This window comes from Mastigoproctus giganteus, chromosome 7, assembly GCF_048544385.1.
Source record: "Mastigoproctus giganteus isolate SK-2022 chromosome 7, ASM4854438v1, whole genome shotgun sequence".
NCBI lineage: Eukaryota > Metazoa > Arthropoda > Arachnida > Uropygi > Thelyphonidae > Mastigoproctus > Mastigoproctus giganteus.
The window spans coordinates 159009974-159029309 of NC_143581.1; the positions used below are offsets into that span (position 1 = coordinate 159009974).

Consider the following 19336-nt stretch of genomic DNA (forward strand, 5'->3'; position numbering starts at 1 on the left):
TACCTTCCAATCTAGTGAAAAATATCCTTCTGCACGACATTTGTTATATAGCAGTAGTAACAACTGTGGACACAATTTATATCATGCCTAATCAAATGCTGCTGAAAATTTTTTTTTTTCATCGGCATTCTTCGAGAAGTTGAGATGAAGTCGTTGTTTATCATGCCTAGTGCAACTAGTGAATGATTTCCCACTGATGTAGTAAGTATATAAAAATCATCTGGCAGCCCACTAAAAATAATGTGGTGGGCTGCATGTGGCCAGGTCTGATATAGAGGGTTATGAGCCAATTTTCTGTAATAATGATAATTCATTTTGTGCTGGCAGAAATAAAAATTGACACTCTTAACTGTAATAAATAGCATATTCGTATGAAAAAATTATTCGACCAAGTTCAGACAGTGATATTCATCTTTAGATCTGACTTTATGCATAAGCACAAAGTTTAACTGATTATGAAGTTCAACTGATTTTTTACAGAATGAGTTTAACTGATGCTTATGATTGTGAAAGGTTGTTCTCATTTAGTAGAGGATCCTTTTTGTTCCCAGAGTAAGCTGCTCAATTTTTATTGAGCCTCTATGCCAAACCTTTCAAAGAAATCTCTCTGGTCAGCTTGCATAGAGAGAGATTCTGCCTGTGTTATATAGATATTGAATACTATAGATATTGAATACCAATATGTATTCAATATCTTTAGGCAATTAGGAAAAATGAATTTTCATTTCACTTACTATGCATATAATAAGACCATAAGCAGATGTGTTCACTACTTCTGCTGATGCACATATAATATCTAAAAGCAGAGAGAGAGATATACAAGTCATTTTTAAATGAAAAAATTATCTTGTAATTAATATTGCACTTACTTGATACAAGCTATTAATTGTGCTTTAGCACAGTCACTTGCTACTCCTCTTGTGGCTTTTGCATTTAAGAAAAATCCACTGCTGGGAGGCATAGACGGTACATTATATCTTAATGCAACCTATTAAGATATTTTACATTTCACAGTAAGGATACAATACTGGTATTCCCTTAGAATGTTAATTAGCATAATAAACTAATTTTAATATTATTTTTAGTATTCTAATACTAGAAGTAATATTACTAGGTTTTTAATTTTTTATTTTTTTGTTTTTTTGTTTTTTATGAAAACCCCAAACACAAAAGGTATTAGAACCTATAGTACTTAGTACCGTGCTTGGGTTGCAGGTTGAGAAGATATTTGTCGACATTAGACTTGAACTTCTTGAACTTGAACGTAAGAAGGAGGGCTGTTCCAGAAAACAGCAGTTAAATGAATAAACAAAGAAGATGAAAAGTTGGTTCTGTGAGTTTGAAGTTGGACAGTAAATGAATGTTGGCTGGTGGCGGCACATGTTTCGATTGTTTTGAAAGACAGAGAGAGCAGGAAATATAGAAGCCAATTCAGAAGAACAGTGCGAATTGAAGTATTTGTAGAAAAGGCATACAGCAGAAACAGTACATCTATGAGACAGCGAGAACAGAGACTCTGTTAGAGATGAGTCATTAATTAACCTAACTGCCCTCTTCTGAATGGAATCTAGAAGCCTGAGAGAGGTTTTGGGGACACTGTCCCAGATGTGGGAACAAAATTCTATGGTAGGGCAGATTTGCAATTTGTACAGAGTGGACAGCTGTTTGGAAGAAAAGTAACGCTGAAAGCGAAAGAGAAAACCAAGTTTTTTAGATGCAGAGGAAGCACTATTTGTAATGTTCTTGTGCCGAGAGAGAGAGAGGGAGATTAGAAGTCAGGGTAATCCCCAAAAGAGATATATCAATTTGCCTAGATATCGGAGTGTCACCAAAGATAAGCATATGGGCAGAAAAATCCTTCTTATGAGATATCAGACAAGACTTAGTTTTAGAAGGATTGAATCAACTAAGTTGTCTTTGCCCCACTGGAAAATTACCTGGAGATCGGCATTTAAGGAATTGATAGTGGATATTTGAAAAGTTGAAGCTGATTGAGCAGGGCAAGGTTTTTCTCAAAATTCAAAATGGAATGCAATGTGCTATCATCAGCAAAACTATGGATAGGATTTTCAGTCAATGGAAGAAGGTCATTAATATACAAGAGGAAAAGAGCAGGGGAAAGAACTGAACCTTGGGGGACACCAGAATTAGTGGAGAAGTTATAAGACAAGAGCAACTGCTTGTGTTTCCCCGAACTTTAACATGGAATTTGTCCATAAATGGGTAACATAAGCCAGAATATCACCAGTGGATCGACACTGACGGAATCCATACTGACAATCATTGATCAGACGGAAGGTTTCTAGGTAGTTTAAGAGTTGGCTGTTCATTGATTTCTACATTACTTTAGAAAGAGTAGAAGTAATTGCAATGGGACGACGATAATTGGATGGTAGGGATTTGTCACCCTTTTTAGGAACTGGCTGGATATGAGCAAATTTCCAAGCAGAAGCAAAAACATCTTTGGAATAAGAAAGAAAGAAAATGCCACCTTCTTTCACTTCAGGAACATAGGTTTTGAGAACAAGTGTAGAAATACCATCAGGACCTGGAGCTTTCTTAGCATCAAGATTCGTCAAAATTCTTCCTTTTGACGGAAGACCACAGGAGGCATTTGAATGGAGCATGCTAGGAATGGTGGGAGGTGTTTTACCAAGATCACTAATATGTGAGTTGGAAGAAAAATGGGATTCTAGCAGGTCAGCTTTATCCTTGGTCGAAGTGACAAAAGAACCATCTGGTTTTGACAGAGGTGGGAGCAGAGATGGGCAAAAGTTGCAGCCAATAGCTTTGGCAACCAGAATGCTCAGCTACCATTAGGGCAAGAAGCAAGTTTTCTACTCTTAGCCTGTTCAAAATCTAGTTTGGACTGATTAATAACTGCTTTACAATTGTTGCGAGCTTTGGTGTAGGCAGAAAATGAAACTGAAGAATTGGAAACAAGCCAATTACGATATGCATCATTCTTCTCTGGAACAACCTTAGCACATTTATTGGAAAACCAAGGTTTAGATAAAGGACGAGATTTTAAAGTGACATGTGGAATAAAGGATTCCATTCCTAAAGAATAATTTCACTGACATGATCTGAGCAAATGTTGACATCAGAAGTTTTGAAACAGTAATCCGACCAAGGAAAATAAGAAAAGAAATCTCGCAGTTCATCCCATTTTGCATTCTTGTAATGCCAAACAATAAGAGGTTGGAAATAGCCATGAGATGAAGGCTTCATTGGAGAAGAGACAATCACCAAGTTGTGATCTGAGGTGCCTAACGGATCACTCACTTCGACCATGTATTTAGAAGGGTTGTTTGTGAGAAAAGATCAAGCGTGTTGGCTGTATGGTTAGGATTGTCCGGTATTCTTGTAGGTAAATGAGCAATCTGTGCAAGGTCATTAGTAATTGAAAAAGCCTCAGCATCTCGACCAGCTGGGTCATTGTGACTAGAAAATGGAAGCCAGATGGAGTTGTGAACATTCACTGTTAGTAAAGTTTGACTGGAGAAAGTCAAGTTGCAAAGAGAGGAAGTCAAAGAGCTCAAACAGATTAGTGGAGTTGGGAGAATGGTAGAGACAACAGATTAATTTGACACAGTGAGGTAGAGAGATTTTAAGCCAGAGAAGATCAAAAAGAGGAGATTCCAAATTACCAAGTCTTTAACAGGGAATATCGGAATGGATATATGCACACGTACCACCTTTGAGGTGAAAGGAATCATACAGCAAATAATTTTGGCAACTGAGATGAGCAGTAGTTGAATCAACCAATAACTGAGATTCTATCAGGAAAAAGTACATAGGATTTGGCAGACTGCAAGTGGAAACGGACATTGTTGAGATTAGAATTGACACCACGTATATTTGTGAAATGAACTAGGAAGTGTTTGGGAGGTTTAGATCTTTTCGCAGATAAGCTTGCTCTATTAGTTTGACAATTCATGGTGTATTCAATAGTAAGAAAAAGTGGGTGGGACATGCTGTATGAAGTAATGAAATTTTTGGATATGGCATACACATGGTAAGAATATACCCAGATCCTTAACATAATGTGGCCTCGACAATGCTCCCCACATACACACTACTCTTCTTGGCAGAGTAGAGGTAGCAAGATTATACACTAGCTGATCCAGAAGCCTCCAAAGAGTTACCAATAATTTTGGTCTAGTGTACTAATTAGCGGCTGGCCTGCAAACACCGTTTTAGAGTTGTACCCTCGGAATGTAAGGAAGATAGGATCTCACCACGATGTTCATCATAACCTCAAAAGTCATCAGTCATACTGAATGATGGGGTAGAGATGGGGAAGAGTTGATTGGAACTTAGCTCTGGAGACTAAACATGGGTTCCACCACTTCAAGCCTCCAATAAGCAAAGTGGTGGTATTGCACCAGTTTATGAGAGTCATCTACCATCTAGTATTGCCTGGTAACATAGAGGGGCGGCGTTCCTCCATGTGGTGTGGGTGCCACACCTCGACCCTGCTTATGTCGGTTCACACCTGGGTGGTCACCCACAGTGTGTTTGTGCATGGATGTTATACCCAGGATTACTAACAGTCCCACCATCATGAAAGTGCAAGCAGAGGATTTGGCTAGCATAGACCGTCCAGACTTCACCAAAATTGGGTTCACTTGGCATGAATGTCACCCGAATATCAGTTCCATCAGCATTTTAGACTCCCAGGTAGCAAGTACAGCTTGTCTGGGATATCTGAGAGAATGTCTGTGACAACCTCAAAGACCAAGGTCTCAAAGGTCCCTTATTTAAGGTCCCAAAGAGGATAAACCTGGATATGACCATCCTTCCTCTTGATTGTTGGCTTTGGAAAATGGATAATAGAGCATAAATTCTAATTGGCAACTGTGCAGTTTGTTTACTTCAGAGAAATCATTCCCATTTTGTTTATTTCATATTTAACTAAAACCTTGAAGGTAGATAGGTTGCTCTTTGCTACTCAGTGTCTAGATATTCATTGTTGCATTAAAAGCTCTCCTCAGATCTTTTTTAATTTCAATATTATTCATCTGCCTTCCCTGCTGGTACAATAACACTGGTCAACAAGGTTTTGTTAATTTATCATAGACCCCTTAGTCTGATTACAGATATGACAGTAAAAAGTTTCTATCACATCACAGAAAAAAAGGCAAAAATAGTTTTAAAAAAACATAAAATAGTTTCAAAATCAACGAAATTGCCCAACATCACACTCTGTACCTTTCCCAGTCGAATTTATTGTAAAAAAAGAGACTATATCTGTATTGTTTAATGGTATACTGATACCTCTTTTTAGTTTTATGGCTCTGAGGAGTGGCTGCTCTGAATTATATTGCTATAATCCTTATTATGCGATAGCACGTTTGGACCCTACTATATTTCCAGTGGTCATGTGCCTCTGTGAAAGACAACTTGTAAACACGTTGTCTTTTGCCTTAAATTTACATTTTTTGGATTAGTTTCAATTTGTAAGATCTAATGGTAGGTTGTGGTGCTTTAAAGTTCTGTTTTTGTCTTGTGAAAACTCTGTGCATGTTAATTCACCAAACAGTTTTTGCTATGTTTGTGGACAATTTACAGTGAAGTTGCAACATCGATCAATCACAGACAAGGTGAAACAAGCTTATTACTTTTATTTTGGTTATCACGTGGGTGATCAGGATAAAAGGTGGATCTGCAAGAACCAACAAGTCACCTCAATGATTGTTATTTCTGCCTCACAAATACTAAGGGGTTTTCAAGAAAAAATAGAGTTAAAATAAAATACTCCAACTTTCCGTCTGCAATAAGACCAGTGCCACACACATACCAGAACTCCGTATTCCTCTGCCTAGTTGTGAAGAAATCACTATTCCGGAAGAAGAGCAAAGGTCACTAAAGTCCATACCTGCCACCTCAATGTCTGCCAATTTTAGTTACAATCCAGAAAATAACAAAATCCCCACACTTAATTGAGCAAAGTGAATTTAATGATTTGGTTAGGGATTCAAATCTTTCAATGCAAAAGGCTGAGCTATTAGGATCTAAGCTGCAACAGTGGAATTTTCTGGCAAAAACCACAAGGATTTTTGAGTTTAGAAACCAAAATGAAAAGTTTGCAGGTTATTATCAAATAGAAGGTTCTCTTTGTGTCTGCAAAGATGTAAATGGTTAATGGATGCACCAAAGAATGGAGATTATTCATCAGTTCTTCTAAACTCAGTTTAAAAGCAGTTTTGCTACACAATGGTAATAGCAAACCATCAGTCTCAGTGGCTATGAAAGAAACCTATGATAGTATGTCATTGCTATTAAATGCCCTTAAACTATAAGAAATATTGTTGGAAAATCTTCGGTGATTTTAAAGTAATCACTTTGTTGTTTGGACTACAGGGTGGTTTTACTAAGTATTGCAGCTTCCTGTGTTTATGGGATAATCGAGCAGTAGAACATCATTATATTGTCAAGGGATGGCCCATCAAAGTAGAATATATTCCCAGGAAACTCAACATCAAATGCACACCTTTAGTGAAACTTGAAATGGTGCTTCTCCCACCTTTGCACATTAAGTTGGGTCTTGTGAAAATGTTTGTAAAAGCTCTGGACAAAAATAATAGTTTCGAGTATTTAAAAAGTCAGTTGCCAAAAATTAATAATGCAAAGTTGAAGGAGGGTATATTCATAGGCCCACAAATTAGATGGCTTTTAAAGGAAGAAATCTTTGAAACTAAACTTAATGCCACTGAATTAGCTGTGTGGAAATCCTTCAGAGCTGTTGTTCATGGGTTTTTAGGAAATAAAAAAAGTAGAGAACTATAAAGAGTTGATAGAAGAATTGTTGCATAACTATCAAAAATTAGGATGCCAAATGTTGCTGAAGATACACTTCCTACATTCACACCTGGACAACTTGGGATCTGTCAGTGATGAGTGAGGGGGGGGGAACAATTCTGCCAAGATATCCACACTGTGGAGAGAGGTATCAAGGATGATGGATAACTATTGCTAGTTTCTGATAAGGGATGACCATTCTGCTCATAAGAGTAAAAAATAACTGTAAGTAGTATGATTTCCTATTTTTGCCTCCACTTTTGTGAGTTAATAGGTGTTTATAAAGTTTAAACATGTTATTTTTTGTCTATTTGGAATGCTTACTGGTCATACTTTCTATTTCAAGCAGTTAATTTACAAGAAAAGTAGTCAAGTACAATTAGATAAGTAAAAATTCGCAATTTTTGGAAAAAGGAGCACGAAGCCATAATATGAAAAAGTGATGCACTATGAACTTTCTACTGTCATTTTCATTTTCAGCACATGCGATTTAGTCAAAATCAGTTGATTTCATTCATGTTATCAAAAAAAAAAAAAATTTTAATTGTTGACTAGTGTAATTATTGTCTTTTGTGTGCATGTGTTCAATATCAATAAATTTCATTAATGACAGTACATTTCATTTCATAATTTCATTAATGACAGCACATTTCTTTTCATTAATGACAGCACATTTCATTTCATAATTTCATTAATGGCAGTATTATTACTATGTTAATACTACGTTTATTAGTTTACACAGCAATAATCAAGATATGTTTAATTTAATAAAATCTTTTTAAAAATGTTCATTCTTTCATGCAAATCACTCCTCCAGAAACACTGCAAAAGAGCTAAACAAAATATAAATTTTATCTACCAAATCATTGATGAAACATCCATAGAAGGGTGGGGAGGGATCCTGCTTATAAAACTTTTTTGCTTGTGTTTTTTGGGATCAGCCCCTTCAAAAACACTGTAATAGGAGTTTACTGTATATATATATATGTATATATATATATATATATATATATATACTTGTGAGATCCATGTTGAATGTGAGATCCATATGGATGTTATCTTGGAAGCAGATTTTGTCTGATTAACAGTGGTGATTCACAGGACTCTTTATAGAGGCTGCATATTGATATGATGTTTGATACATATCCTAGGGCAATGAAAACATCACTGTGAGGGTCTGGATCTAGTCTGACCACCACAGTGACATTTCCCCCTTGGTCCTGTGACGACAGAAAATGTGAAAATTACTTGTGATCCCTCTAAGAAATTAAGGACAGATGTGCAGGCTATCATGCATAATGTAAAATATCACAAAAATCGTGTGCTTCCCACTTTGCATAATGGATGTGTTCCAATAGCCACTCTCTTTAAAGGATATACTGTTATCCTCTCTGATTAGTCCAAATTTTCCCGCATTCTCAATGGTGGCTGCTAGGTGTGGAAATAATTATTCTAAGAGTGCAAGCAAAGAGAGCAATCACAATACAGCATAATTATGCTTGTACATAATCCAAAACTGTTAAAAAAATAAAGAACAGTACACTCTAATGATATTCTGTCAAAAAAAAAAAAAAAAGTTGAGGGGGGATGTAGAGTGGGCTGTAGTATTATCCATAATTATCTCTGACTCCTTTGCATTATATATGAAGCAGACCCCCCCCCCCATGTTACTGAAGAGAATTATCTCATAATTGTTTTTTTTGTAATTATAATCTTTCTATAACTTGAGCAATTTTAAGATAATCTTTAAGATTTTAGTAACATTAAATTCTATAAATATTCAAAAATTCTTTTAATTTCAAATGTTTTAAAATACAAACTGACTGGTATTAAATTACTCAAATATATTTTGAAGGTCAACATTCAAAATATATTTGTATCTTTATATGAATTTTAATCTCCCACTTTTTTTAATTAATAATTTTTGTAGCTCAGAAATAAATCATATAGCTTTTGTTAAACCATTATATTCAAGGGTGCAACACATATCTGATTATATTTTATTTTAATTTAATTTTTATTCTCTTTTCTTTTCTTTAATTTTTTCTAAAACATAAAAAAGGATAGGTTAGATTAAGAATGAACAGGCTAGTGAAAAATTATATTTAATGAAATATCTTCTATAAATTCCATTAGACAATGGAATTTATTTTACATTTTCTATGCATAAAATAATCATTTGACAGCAGACTATCTGAAATATACTGTTAAATGAACTATCTGAGCAGTCTGTGGTAGCATGACATGTACCAGTAAATATTTTGAAAGAAGTACACACCATGCTATATTGATTGCACATGCAAATAGTATAGTATCAGCATTAGCATTTTAGCATTAGTAGATGCATATGATGCAAGAAAGCAAGCTTATGCAGCATCAACCAAAAAGAAAAAAAAAAAAAAAAAACCACTCCGTTTGTTCAAAATACCTGTCCAGCTGAGCCTTAAATTTATTTAGGCTATCAACTTCCACAACAAGGGATGGAAGTCTGTTCCACCAACCAACTATCCGCTGGCTAAAGGCAAATTTCCACACATCTATCCTACATCTGTCTTTCCTTAATTTGAATTTATGCTCTCTCAGGTGATTATTCTGAGCAAGAGGAAGAATCCCATCAGCATTGAGCATGCTCAAATTATTCAAGGCTTTATACAACTCTATCAGATCACCTCGCCGGTGGCTCGTCTCCAGACACTGTAATTTGCAAAACTTAAGCCTTTCTTCATAAGGGCAACCCTTTGTTCCATTCACTAACCTTGTTGCCCTTCTCTGTACTCATTCCAGCAGTTCTACATCCTTCTTGAAATGAGGCCTCCAGACCTGTATACAGTACTCAAGGTGTTGCCTGACCATTGCCTTATACAAGGGAATAATCACCTCCTTATCCCTGCTAGAAAAATTCCTGTATATCATTGAAAAGACACCATGAGCTACTCTTGCAGCTCGTCTGCACTGCTCAGAAATATTCATACCTGCCTGCACAATTACCCCCATGTCCTTTTCATTATCTACCACTGTCAGTGTAGTACCACAGAGTTGATACGTTGCTCTGGAGTTACTGTTTCCCATATGCACTTTCCCATATCGGGGCAAAAGACTGCAGCACTGGAGATTACCCTACAATTGTCTCCGACCGAACCATGTGGTCGGTCAGATTTCAGGAGATCACAACCATAGAACAATAAAAACAATTAGCAGTCACCTTGGGCTTTTCTGTTACTTTACGTTTGTCAACGTTAAACTTCATTTGCCACCTCTCAGCCCACCTGCTCAACCTTTCCAGATCCTGTTGCAGCAGCACATTGTCAGTAGTGTCCTTAGCAATCCTTCCAACCTTTCTTTCGTCTGCAAACTTGGACATTAAGCTTGATATACCATCATCAGTATCATTTATAAATACAGAAAACAACAGTGGACCTAACACTGAACCCTGAGGGACTCCACTAATAACATTAGTCCACGATGAGCAGTGTCCATTGATTACCACTCTCTGTCTTCTCACCCTCAACCACCCCTTTATCCATAGCAGCAATTTGCCTCCAATGCCACACTGCTCCAATTTATGCAGCAGTCTCTTCCATGTGCAGCAGTATCAAAAGCCTTTCTAAGATCCAAGTATATAATATCAAAGTTATTCCCTGCATCCAGTTCTTTTGTGACTGCATCATAGTATCCAATCAAATTGGTCAGGCAAGACTTTCCCTTAACAAAACCATGCTGTGTCTGAGCTATAACTGAAGTTTTGTCTAGATGATCCTGCAGTGCTTCTTTAACCAGTGCCTCCATTAAATTTCCTGGAATAGAAGTTAAACTCACAGGTCTATAATTACTTGCGTCAGCATTTGATCCTCCTTTGTTAATTGGAGTTACATTTTCACATCTCCAGTCTATGGGTACCTCCCCTGAGTCCAAAGAAGTTCTCATAATTATGGCTAAGGGTTTGCTTACTTCCTTTGCTGCCTCCTTTAATATAACTAGATAGATCCCATCCATCCCGGGTGCCTTTTTTATGTTTATCCTCAACAATTTATCCTCCACATTCTTCTCAGTTATTACAAAATCATCTAGCTCACTTCCAGAGTTTACTTCAACCTCTGGCATTCCCCTTCCTGAATAACTCCTCATGTATGAATGTAGATGCAAAATACTCATTTAGTTTGTTAGCTACCTGAGCAGGATCATCAACAGTTGAACCATCAATATCCAGTGGACCAATCTGATTCATCCCTTTCCTTCTAGAGTTTACATAGGTAAATAACTTTTTTCTGTTTTTCTTTGCATCCTTTGCCAAGGATTTCTTACAGTCTGCCTTTGCCTGCCTAATCTCCTTTGTGCCTTGGTTACAGACCAGCTTATATCTATCATATGCTTCCATGTCACCCATTAATTAATATGTATCCCATGCATTTTTCTTCTCTGCCATATGTCTCATTAGTTCATCTGACATCCATTTAGGCCTAAACCTTGAACAATATTTCTTAGTTGGTATGTAAAGCCTAGTAGCTTTCAAGATAAATTCTTTGAATGCTTCCCATTTTGAATTTGCTGTTGGTAACATCATCAGTTGGTCCCACTGTATATAATTTAAATACTGTCTCAGACCATCATAGTCACCTTTACAAAAGCAAAAACACTTCCCTTTACCTCTGATGGTAGTTGCCCCTTCGAGTAAATCCCACTTCACCACACTGTGATCACTGCCACCTAGTGGTTCCTTTATCTGCATATTCTTAATGCATGAAGAATCACTACTGATAATCAGATCAAGAGTATTACTTCCTCTAGTTGCCTCCTGAACATGCTGATTTAGAAAACAATCATCCAATAAATCCACAAAAGCCTTGCTAGTATGTGAGTGACAACCCACAAATTCCAGTCAATATCTGGGAAATTAAAATTCCCCATTATAAGACTCTCTGATTTACTGGCCCACTCTACTTCCCTGTTCAGTTTCTTATTATACTCATCAGAGTCATTAGGCCTATAGCACACTCCTACTCTCAATTTTGATCTCCCAGTGCTTATATCACACCAAACTGACTTGACACTGCACTGTCCAACGATGTCGACTGGCTTCTCTTCCTTGGATTTTATGTGTTTCTTAACTAATAGCATAACCCCTCATCTCTTCCTATTCTTTCTATACACATTGTACTCCCCAAATTCCAGTTCTGCATTCTTTATATCTATGTGTCACCACGTCTCTGATATCCCAACAATATCTGCCTTTGATGTTTTGAGCAATACCTCAAATTCATCAAATGTATTTACCAAACTCCTAGCATTGGTGTACACGCAAGTATACATGCACCTTTTCCTATTCTTAGCTACCCTAACACAACCCATGTGTTTACTTGTACTGCAATGACTCCCAACAGTCTCTGAAATACCCTGCATCTTGTTTTCCAGGCTGCTCCTCATTCCAATAGAAGCAGTGTAAGAATCACTTTCACCTTTGCCAGTGGCTATTGTTAATCTATTAGTCCTTGTATCCCCCAAGCTAGCAGTTTTCCAACCCACCTTAACACTGCCTCGATAGCATAAGCAAATATTCTTGCACCCTTTCTATTTAAGTGTATCCCATCCCTGTAGAAGTAATCTCTCCTGTTAACAAGTACAGATCAGGCTGAAAAAATTCTACCCCTTTAGCCTTGCACAATCTTTCTAGTGCCAAATTGATCGAAAAGGCTCTCATCATATACTCCCTCCTATCGTGTCTGGGCAGAATTGCAGACACTTTCAAATTCAACTGTAATTCATGGCTTTTTTCATCAGTGACCTGTACTTGTTAAGTAATTCCGCCGGTCTCCTACTCTTAATATTATTAGTGCCAACATGTACAACTATATCACCTTTTGTGCCCTTAAAAGATGATATCTGCTCTACAACATCATCAACCTTTGCCCCTGGCAGACATACCCTGGTCCTGTTCCACCTATCCTTTTTACAAAGAATGTTCTCCATTTCCCTGACAATAGCGTCACCAACAACTACTAGTTCCTGTGGGACCAGCGCATTCTGCCTTTGAGGTTGCCACTGTGTTGCGTGATGACCAAGTGTTGATGTTGGCAGCTGAGAGCTTGATGGGCCCCCTCAGTTTAGATCCTTCGAGGGCATCCACTCTGTCCTTCAAGCTCTCATATAGGCCCATAACAACACTGAGTTGTCGCCTGATTTCCTTACCCTCTTTACATTGTGCACACACAAAGACATTCCTCATGGCAATATCATGTCCCGTAACCGATTGCTCCACAAACATCAAGCAAGCAGTGCATTTTAAAAGGATGTGATTCAGAGGGCAACTGCCCCCCCTTAGTTCTCCCCTGAACCACAGCACTCCCATTAGTTTGAGCCTTTTGCTTTGCTGCTCTGGTCTGAGTCATGATTTCGATTTAATTTCAATAAAATTTCAATTTCAGTACAAAATTATAACCCTAAACTTGTATCCCAACACAGTTATAACACTATATATCTATATATATTTTTTTCAGTATCGAGTATTATCTACGAGTTCTGTTTATATAACTTCTGTATCAAATTATGTATTAATTAATTATGTTACGTTTGTAAAATCTAAGTCGTTACATGTATTTAGTTAAAAAGTACAATTTAATTGACAATGAAGTTTAACAAAATTAATAGATTTTACTGATTAATTGACAATATTATATTATATACTATACTATACTAAGCTAACACTATCTAGTTCGAGATATAACGTTGTATCGTATAACAATGGCGGCAAGTTACGAACAGTAAATCTACGGACACTTAAGTATTAATTTACTTCCAAATCTCGCTGTCTCAATTCACAATAAACCAAGGATCTTGACTAGGTCTATAAGCTACTTATAGAAAATAATTTAGTATATCAATTGGTCAATAAAGCAGCTAAATATGGCTAAAAAACGTCTCATTCAGCAGAACTGCAACTTATAACACGTGGATTGGATACCCTTAATGATACTAAGTAATAACCTGCAAAATCTCTATATAAATTAAATTTTAAACTAAGTATCACGTGGATTGGATACCCTTAATGATGCTAAGTAATACCACTTAATCGGGGCAAAAGACTGCAGCACTGGAGATTACCCTACGATTGTCTCAGACTGAACCATGTGGTCGGTCAGATTTCAGGAGATCACAACCATAGAACAATAAAAACAATTAGCAGTCACCTTGGGCTTTTCTGTTAGTGTAACCTATCATAAACAGGTAGTAAACTCGATCTTACTGAATTTGCGATAATACCGACAGCTGGAATTCTGTGGGTTATGGTGAAATGTATTTCACTTCCGTGAAATCTTCAATCATATAAAAAATTAATTTTCATAATCTTCTCTTCATTCCTATATTTAAAGCTTTGTAACTTGTTACTCCATTCTCACTTGCATGTATCATGTTACTTGTAATTTGTGTGTGCCATGTTCTTTGTTATTGATTGCTTATCTTTTTACTGTTTTAAATTTTAACCCCCACCCCACAAATGTCAGTGAACAGAAATGTCAACTAGTTAGTATGTACATATTACAGTACATATTAATTATTCCGATTATCACGTATATTCTTCCAATTTTCATATATTATTTATTTTTTTAATTGGTAAGGTAATAAAGGGTAAATTTGTGCTTAATATATCTTTACTCTTATGGCCTGTGGATAATATTCATCCTATTTTCACTAATTAGAATCGCTGTTTAATAGAATTAAAATTCAATTAACAAATATGATCACAATGACCGGCGCTTACTACACATCGTATAGTGAACAGTACTTTACTATGATGAGTCCATCGTAATGCGATTTGATTGTACAGTGAACCAATTGTAAAGCGGGGGTTCATTGTATTTTTAACTATTTATGTGAAACTTTGGATAATTGGGGCAGCCGCTTATTGGACCAAAATGCACTAGTTCCGATGTGTTCATATGGACTGATCTAATGCAACTGCAACAGTATGGACTGCAATGACTGATCTAATGTCAAGGACTCTTACAGATTTTAAAAATCTGTAAGAGTCCTTGACATTAGATCTTTGTCATGCAGTTTATTTATTTGGAATGTAGCGCTATCAGCTAGCTAGCCATTTCAAAGGTTATTATTCTCTCATATATAGACATGTGCAGTATTTGACAACCCAGTAACAATTTGGCTCACAATATAAGCATGACAAAGGGTAAACAGGTTCAAACTTAAAACAAGTTTGTAGTTAAATTTAGTATTAAATAACACCAATTAACAGCACTTATACAGATGATAGTCAATAAAATGTTTGAAACAAAAAAGACAAGCATATTCTCATAGCACTGATTTCATATTTTGTGAGATATTGCTATAAATATCCCCAAGTTACCTTTCTGGCATTGCTCATAGTGTGGGAGATGCTAAAATCTGATTTATCAAATGCTCTGCTGACAGCATGCCTAAATGCCCAACAACAGAAAGGATAGTAACCCTTAAAACAGCTATTTAGATGATGGTGGGACTACAGCTGTATTAAATCACATTTTAGCATTTATGGCTTAAGTGAAAATATATAAAACAAGAATAAGAAAATTCTATGGCTTAACTGAAAATATATAAAACTTATGAATAAAAGTTATGAATCCAATCAATGTTTACCTATTACAGAAAAAAAAAAAAAAATAGATTTGATACTTCCTACATTTCTGAGAAGTTGCTATATTTGGACAGACTTTTCTCTTAAATATTTCTCTTGTTTGATAACAACTTGTAATCATCAAACAAGAGAAAGTTTCAGTAATACTTTTAATTCGTAATTTGTACTTGTAAGTTTCAGTAATACTGTAACAAATTATCAAATAACAAACTTAGTTGTTACTGCAGGTGTTGTTGTGCATAACAATGATTAGTAACACAATGTCAATTTATAGTAAATTTCGTTATTTTAACAATAAGGCAATCATATGATAATTTTACTTTAAAATAAAAAATATGGTTATCAGAATGGCTGAAAGCATCATGACAATGTGCACTCACATCACAAACATTCTGTGACGAATTTCATGCCAAACAAACATTTTGCTTGTCTTGTTACAGGCTGGTTTCACTTCCATATGATTTTTTTGTTTTTTCTTTTTACACAGTGAAGAATGGTGATTTTGAGGAATTTTTTTCAAAAAAAACTGTGCTTTTGTATTAAAAGAGTGAAAACTCAGCCTGAGAAAGTATAATACAAAGGGAGAAGAGCAGGGAGGGGACAGGAGGGGAGGAGGGCAAGATGACCTTGAAAAGGGCCATCTTCAGGTTTAAAATAAAAAGCAACTCAATTTGTCCTTTTAAAATTGTTGTAATACTTTCTTGAACAGCATTGTATTCTTGTGATAATGTTAAAATTATCAAATAATAAACTTACCTGAATTATTCCACAGCCACTTCCAGATGCTTTTATTTCTAACACTGAGGGTATCTTTGAAATCTGATTGGTAAGCCATAAAATATCATTTGTCTTGTTAAGATGATAACTCATCACATGAAAACTACTGCTGGTAACATCAACATCAATGTTGACAAGTTCACGATTGATGTACTTGGCATAACGAGATAAAGCCTGAAGTGCAACTACAGTATCCTAATTAAAAGAGGTAGCTAGTTTAATTGTCTTGAGAAAATTAATGATTTTCAAATCATTTTTCATAGTGCAAACATTATATAAGTTCTTGCAGACACCAAAAAATTCAGAATAAATTTATTGCAAAAATGTACACATTAATTGTGTTAAAAAATTTTAAATACATAAAATTGGTTAAAACATAATACATAAAAGTACTAAAAATATACATCACAATAAAAACAAAAGAAAGGAAGTACACTATGTGCATTGGCTACTATATGGAACCTTTTAAACTAACTTAAAGTATGCTTAGCATTATATATTATAAGTAAAGATGATAATGTGAAGTTAACTATATGTACAGAAACTTGGATCATGGAGGACACAGGAGGGTAGAAAGGCAGAGTAGTATTATTCATGTCATAAGGTAAGTGAGGAGGGAGGAATAATGGAATGGAAATGGAGATGTCTGCAAATCTCATGCAGCCCAGGGGCTAACATCTGGTGAGTATGGGCTTGGCACACCCAGGGTTTGAGCTGGATATCATCATTCTTCTCTTTCTTGGTGATTCCTTTCTACTTTCTCTCTCTCTCTCTCTCTCTCTCTGGATAACTTGGGAATTTTTTTTTTTTTTTTGGCTGGTGCAGCATAATATGGTGCAGCATCCTTGCACCATATGGCTAATAATTATAATAATTATATAATAGGGTGTATAGCAGCAGAGATCACAGGTTTAAGTATATTGTCTAAAAGTAATAAAGATTTCCACAAATCATGTCTTACTGAAAGGGTTCAATTTATTCCTGCTGCTTCAATTTATTCCATATTATTAAATAAATTTATTCAGTTTACAGCTATATTCTCAGTGGCTATGTTCTATTGTTTTCGTTCATAACTTCTAGAATTTCTTCAGAAAATACTACAACAGATTTATGATAGCTTCTCTCAGTATGATTTCTGCAGTCAGCTAAAATATTTTTGTATTTAAATAAAGGAAATTTACCATGAGTCCAAGATTTTTGTGATTTCTGATACCTGCCCCCCCCCAAAAAAAAACACTTGCAAAAATATTTTATCTGACTGCAGGAACCTTTATCTATTTTTTTATTTTTTTGAGAAAAAAAACTATGATATCAACCTCGTGTCACAGTTTATTGCCAAAAAGGTTAACCAACATGATCGCAATATCCCACTGTTTCTATTTACAGTGAAATTTTGAAATTTCACTAAATGTGCATTGCTTTTAGATGCCACTTCACCTTCACCATACAATCAAAGATGTGATCTACAAAAATATGCACAATTGTAGGAAATATATATTTGTGAGGTTTGATATTAAAACTGAAGAGCACAAGAAACATCTAGAGAAAGGAAAAACAAAATATCAGAAATCGCAAAGCATGTATGTTTGTGCCAAAAAAAAAAGATTATTGGGAGCAAAAGAGCTTTACAAAAAGAAAAATTAAAATTCTTTTGGCTAAAATTTTTTTTTTTTTTTTTTTCATAACTATGCATACTCTTCTTCTGATATTTTGTTTTTATCTTCTTCTACATGTTTTTTTTTTTGCTCTTCAGTTCTAGTGTCAAATCTGATCCATCTCCCAAGTGTATCTTTTCCCACTATTTCACATACCAATTATAGATTACTGTACATGTTTTATGAATAGTCTTAAATATTTCCTCTAACTCATGGCTTTGCAAATCCCTTTTTACATTTTTTTCTTCCAATACATACTTTTGAAATAAAGCAATGCCACTGCATCTGCAAGCATGAGAGATTTCTTTATTCAACCAATATTCAGCAATGACGTTTGTGGGCAGCTTTCTAAAGAGCCCTTATTGCCTAAAATACACTACATTTCTAATTCTTTTTCCATCATGAACTCTGGGAGGAGAGTGGTTATAATCACTGTCCTCCAACACCACGTGGAAAATTCTGTCAATGACATGAAGGATTTTTATGGGAGTTTTTCACATTATTAAACTAATCAGTCTCAACCATGGATTGTGTGCTTTCTTCCTTTGAGAAACCCAGGCTTTTTCATCTACCGATCAGCAAACCAACAGAAAGATACAAAACACACATTTACAGACACAGTATACTGTCACCTCATACCCTGAGTTTTTTTAACAAGCACATCTTGGGAGTAAAAGTATTATTAGAAAATAAAAGTTGCATTTAGTATTAAATAATTCAGAGTTCACTCGAACATAAGCAAGGCACTTTGGAGGAAGGGGTAGACAGCATTTATTTTTACCACTCAAGTGGATAACACCTATACTTCCAGAAACTGCCTTGGCAATTCGATGCGTAGATACAAAATATTTATATTCACATCCTTAGTACTCAGATATATTTTTAAAATGTATCTGACTGATTTTAAAATGCATCTGAAAGTATGATTCTTGTTAAAGAATTACACTTTCCCAGCTGAAAAGAAATAAAAGAAGGGAAACTGACAGTCCATTTTATCTGGAGAGCGGAACATGAGAACCGGTGACGTCATAAACACATCTTCCCTAATACAAGGGGGGGGGATCAATAAGTATTTATCCTTACCTTAAAAATGTGGGTAAAGCTTTTTATATTATATCTATATAAACTACTAAGTCTTGTAAGTTAATGTATATTTATTGTTTTTCTAGATCCACTGGTTATTGAACTAGAATCACAAATACAGTGAGAGGTGGTATGCTGGAAAGGTTGAGATCTAATCTGTTATAAAATTTCTTCATTTGAAAGGCAAAAAAGCAAAACAAATCCATGTGAAGATGAAAACTGTACATTGGAAGGATTGCCTATCATAAGTCTGTGAAAATTGGTAAAGACAGTTCAGGTGTGGGTGAAGCAGTGTGCATGATGGCCAAAGAGAAGGTACACCCCATCTCAGCCACAGACCCTGTCATTGTGGCTAAAGTGGAACAGCTAGACCTCGAAGACAGATATATGACTA

The 19336-nt window shown here is 35.6% G+C and overlaps 1 protein-coding gene across 1 annotated transcript in view; it reads right to left on the reverse strand.

Annotated features, from left to right (window-relative positions):
- The window catches only part of LOC150083283 (pregnancy zone protein-like), a 374597-nt gene that overhangs the window by 45814 nt on the left and 309447 nt on the right, over nt 1-19336 (reverse strand). The window contains exons 20-21 of the mRNA XM_090378461.1: nt 16184-16399; nt 870-988 (exon numbers count right to left, since the gene is read on the reverse strand). Coding sequence (XP_090234587.1) covers nt 870-988; nt 16184-16399 — 335 coding nt within the window. The remainder of the gene's footprint in view (nt 1-869; nt 989-16183; nt 16400-19336) is intronic.